Source organism: Anarrhichthys ocellatus, unplaced genomic scaffold (genome assembly GCF_004355925.1).
Source record: "Anarrhichthys ocellatus isolate YVR2014 unplaced genomic scaffold, GSC_Weel_1.0 scaffold1, whole genome shotgun sequence".
In the NCBI taxonomy this organism is placed as follows: Eukaryota; Metazoa; Chordata; class Actinopteri; order Perciformes; family Anarhichadidae; genus Anarrhichthys; species Anarrhichthys ocellatus.
Genome location: NW_022280031.1, coordinates 18,512,009 through 18,516,598, shown reverse-complemented (window position 1 = coordinate 18,516,598; position 4,590 = coordinate 18,512,009). Strand labels below are relative to the sequence as shown.

At 41.1% G+C, this 4,590-nt stretch overlaps 2 protein-coding genes across 2 annotated transcripts in view; both read left to right on the top strand.

The window, feature by feature from the left end:
* Positions 1 to 2,291, top strand: part of isy1 (ISY1 spliceosome associated protein) — a 3,829-nt gene extending 1,538 nt beyond the window's left edge. Inside the window, exons 4-10 of the mRNA XM_031854299.1 lie at positions 56 to 98; positions 203 to 315; positions 415 to 532; positions 624 to 746; positions 899 to 1,011; positions 1,190 to 1,279; positions 2,069 to 2,291. Coding sequence (XP_031710159.1) covers positions 56 to 98; positions 203 to 315; positions 415 to 532; positions 624 to 746; positions 899 to 1,011; positions 1,190 to 1,279; positions 2,069 to 2,176 — 708 coding nt within the window. The 3' untranslated portion in view covers positions 2,177 to 2,291. The remainder of the gene's footprint in view (positions 1 to 55; positions 99 to 202; positions 316 to 414; positions 533 to 623; positions 747 to 898; positions 1,012 to 1,189; positions 1,280 to 2,068) is intronic.
* Positions 2,292 to 2,985: 694 nt separating this feature from the next.
* The window catches only part of LOC116387331 (haloacid dehalogenase-like hydrolase domain-containing 5), a 4,769-nt gene continuing 3,164 nt past the window's right edge, over positions 2,986 to 4,590 (top strand). Inside the window, exons 1-2 of the mRNA XM_031854310.1 lie at positions 2,986 to 3,042; positions 4,055 to 4,246. Coding sequence (XP_031710170.1) covers positions 2,986 to 3,042; positions 4,055 to 4,246 — 249 coding nt within the window. The remainder of the gene's footprint in view (positions 3,043 to 4,054; positions 4,247 to 4,590) is intronic.

Here is a 4,590-nt window from a genome sequence, read left to right as displayed (position 1 = left end):
GTGTGTGTGTGTGTGTGTGTGTGTGTGTGTGTGTGTGTGTGTGTGTGTGTTCCAGATCATTAGTGAGATCTCAAAGAAGGTGGCTCAGATCCAGAATGGTGAGTATTTATATAAAATATGAAACAAAGAACATTAATTCACATTGATAAACTGTGACAGATATCAGATCAGATTATAAACACTCTGACCTGTCTGTCTGCAGCTGGTCTCGGGGAGTTCAAGATTCGGGATCTGAATGATGAGATCAACAAGCTGCTTAGGGAGAAAGGTCACTGGGAGGTCCGGATCAAAGAGCTGGGAGGACCAGACTACGCGGTAAATATACAAAAGTTTGTGAGATATTGTTTGATGGCCGTTTTGTGAGGTACCGATGGCACATTTGTGAGTTATTGATGGCGGGTCTATGGTTTTCAGCGAGTCGGTCCGAGGATGTTGGACCATGAGGGGAAGGAGGTTCCTGGGAATCGAGGATATAAATACTTTGGAGCAGCCAGAGACCTGCCTGGAGTCAGAGAGCTGTTTGAGAAGGAGCGTACGTAAACTTCGTCTTTGCTGTATTGTTTCATATCAAACCATCACTGTACCGTCGTCTGATTGGTCCTCTCTGATCATGTGACTCCCAGCTGCCCCGGCGCTGAGGAAGACGAGGGCGGATCTGATGAAGGAAGTGGACGCAGAGTATTACGGCTACAGAGACGAAGACGACGGAGTGCTGCTTCCTCTGGAGGCTCAGTACGAGAAACAAGGTTTGGTTATTTGATTATTTATACATTTAAATTAATTTATTTTGTATAAAGTGAGATTATATAATACAACAAAATATCGGCATTTATTACATGATTACAATGACTCCTGAGGAGAACATGAACGATTCTAATGAGGCGTGTTGTGTGTTAAGCTGTGTTGGAGACAGTGCAGAAGTGGAAAACAGAGAAAGAGTCTCGTCTGTCAGGAGACAAGCAACTGGAGGAAGAGGAGGAGGAGAGCATCTACACGGTCCACAAGGAAGAGGTGAGCCATCCCTTTACATCCCAGGAGTTCTGTAGAATTGTGCCCACACACACATATCCAACTTTTTTTAAGCAGATTTACAGACAGTTGGGGTGGTGGGTGAAGCTATTGTAACTTCCTATCACTGGTGTGTGTGTGTGTGTGTGTGTGTGTGTGTTTTCTGTGTGTGTGTTTGCAGCCTGATGATGAGGAGAGTCGGGATGAGGAGGAGGGAGAAGAGGGCGGAGTCACCTTCATTGCACACGTACCTGTTCCTTCACAGAAAGAGGTGAGACACACACACACGTTTGTCTTTGTGTACATGTGAGGACCATTGTTCACATAATGCATATCCAGGACCTGACCCCATAATCCTAACCTCTAGATGTCTTTTAACCAAACCCTCACAATTCTTTGGACGCAGTAATTACTTTTTTCTGTGGTTGCGATGCATGTTCATGTATTTCAGGTGTGGAAGAACATCTTTGTAACGCAGGTCAACGTGTCACAGGAACATGTTTACAGATTGGCTGATGATATTCTCTGGTCACAATCCGGCGGCAACCTCCGGTTCAGAGTAGTCAATGTGGAAGAGTCTTAAAACTTGCATTCTCTCTACTGACCATCAGGGGGCGACTCCTCTGGTTGTATAGAAGTCTATGAGAAAATGACTCTACTTCTCTCTTGATTTATTACCTCAGTAAACATTGTAAACATGAGTTTATGGTCTCAATCTCTAGTTTCAAGTCTTCTTCAATACAGCATGATGTTCATTTAGTAAATTATGGTCCATTTAGAGTCAAATAGACCATAAAGCAGGGTATGCTTTGGGGCGGGGCTACACGGTGATTGATAGGTCACAAACCAATGGGTGATGTCAAGATGACTACGCCCACTTCTTATATACAGTCTATGGTCACAACTTTCCCCAACTTTTAGTTTTAGTTCAGCTGTACTTGAAGCCAACGGAGAAATGTCAAAAACTGCAGTTCTTTAAATGACCACTTGAGGCTGCCTCCTGAACCGAGTCAATCCCTATAGACCTCCATGTTAAAATGCCCAACTTTCTGTCTTTCAGGTGGAGGAGGCTCTCGTCAGGAGGAAGAAGATGGAGTTGTTGCAGCGTTACGCCAGCGAGACTCTTCAGGCTCAGAGTCAGGCGGCCAGAACTCTGCTGGGACTGTAAACCCCGTCTGTCTGTTTGTAAACCCCGTCTGTCTGACTGTAAACCCCGTCTGTCTGATTATGTAAATATCAGCAAATTTTTTTACCTGTTTCTTATTAAAACGTTCTTCAGCTCAGTTTGTTGTTCTTGTCGTGTTTTTGTTGATTCCACCAGAGGGTACATAAACCGTTCTGATGTTCGGTTTGAATGTTTAACGGACACTGAAGGCTGTATACTACTAAACTTTTAAAACGCATGCAACGGAACACCTGGAAAAAAAACCTGGAGACACATGATGACATCACCTTTTAAAGTAGATGACATCACAATATGTTCATTGGTAACAACAATAAACACATTTTATTGTTTTGTTCGTGACAGTGGCCTCAAAACTGTCTGTCTATCTGTATATCTTTCTGTCCATCTATCAGTCTCTGTCTCTCTCCATGTGTCTGTCTCTCTTTCTGTCTATCTATCTTTCTATCTCTCTCCTGTCTCTGTCTATCAGTCTCTCCGTCTCTGTCTTTCTGTCTCTCTGTGTCTGTCTATCTGTCTGTCTTTGAGGCCTCCCCTGTTGGTGTCCTCAGAGTGTCTCTGTCTGTCTCCTCATGTGGTTTCAGTCTGGCATGCTGATTGGTTGATTGGTGGCAGCATTCTGCGGCATGTGATCAGCTGATTAACAGCTGAATGCTGCATGTGATGTCATGTGAGGAACATTCAATCAGTGTGTGATACTGTGTGTGTGTCCGTGAGGCCCCTCCCCCTGATGATGTCACAACTCAGTCAGTACAAGTTAGCAGCAGAAGGCTCGTATTCGACAGACAGGCATCATGTGGTGTCGAGGTTTCATGCAGCAGACGGTCAGATCCATATCGACCAGCAGACAGGTCAGTGTGTGTGTGTGTGTGTTGTGGGGACCGCTGACTTTAAGGGGACTCCTCTACCATATGGGGACCTGCTCATTGTCCCCATTTAGTTTTAGGGTTCAAACCTGGTCACGTTTCCTCCTGACTGACCGTTCAGCTGCTCATCATCACCTTTACACTAGTTTGATTTACAGAACAAAGTTTTAAAGAACTTACAAACTTGATTTTATTATAATTAGCAACAGGTTGGACAGAACGTTTATTAAAACATCTACAGAAGTTATTACAAATACATTAAACTATGAAAAAAACTATGAAAATATTAAGTTGTAAATGTGATGGAGACATGATTTCCAAATAATTGATGTCTGAAAATATTTGTCTAAAAGTCTAATTTACAACAGAAGTTAAGTTATTACACAATTACAACCGAATTAGAGCTGCTTTAATAATCATGAATTAAAAATGATAATTTATGTCACACATCTTGTTTTTAAAAGATAATAATCTGGATGTTATTTTCCTGAAAATATCTTAGTTTAAAGTAAAAGGATAGTTCACTTAAATCTGTCCTCCCTATGATGTTATTTTTTTTATCCAGATAGAGAAAGGCTTAATGTGATATTATTTAATATTTAACTCTGGTCTAATATTACATATTTAATATATATAATATATTACATGTTATATTATAATAGTATATAATATTAATATATTAAGTCAGTATATTTGTCTTGTTGGATTAATACCCACTGCAGTTGGAGCATTCTGCAGTCATGTTTCATTTTATTAATATTTATATGTTTTAATAATAGGTTGCAAGGCACAGGTTGTAATGATGTAATGTTTGTAGTAATGACATAAGATTTATTATTTTTATGTATATTATATATATATATTATTTATATTATTATATATTATGTATATTATTTATATTATTATTATGATTATTCATTAAGTGCTGCTTTCTTTACCTGATTACCTTGATGACAGTCAGCATATTCTCTCTCTCACCTGTCTGTTTCTCCATCAGGCGGGCATCCTCTTCGACGTGGACGGAGTACTGCTTCGCGGCGGCTCGTTGATTCCGGCTGCTCGACGAGCCTTCTGGAAGCTTCTGGACCGAAACAACAACTTCCTGTTTCCTGTGGTCTTCGTCACCAATGCAGGAAGCTGTCAGAGACATCACAAGGCCCAGCAGCTGTCTCACCTGCTGGAGGTCCAGGTAGGACAGACAGACAGGTGGAGAGAGACAAAAAAATAAACAAGTGTACACATAGAGAAAGAGACAGACAAACATGTGGAGACAGAGCGAGAAAGACAGTGTTTTGTGTTCATGTCTCCTTGTTTCCTTTCAGATTATAATCTTATTTAGAGCGATTTGATCATGTGATGTAGGGCCCTTTCACACCTCGTTTTCCAGGTGATCTGAACTAAAACTACAGGTCCGATGAAAACGATCAAACATTTGGTTTGTTTTTAGTGTGAAAACATTTTTTGGATGGTTCGGACTCTCTTTCTTTCTCTCTCTCTCTCTCTCTCTCTCTCTCTCTCTCTCTCTCTCTCTCT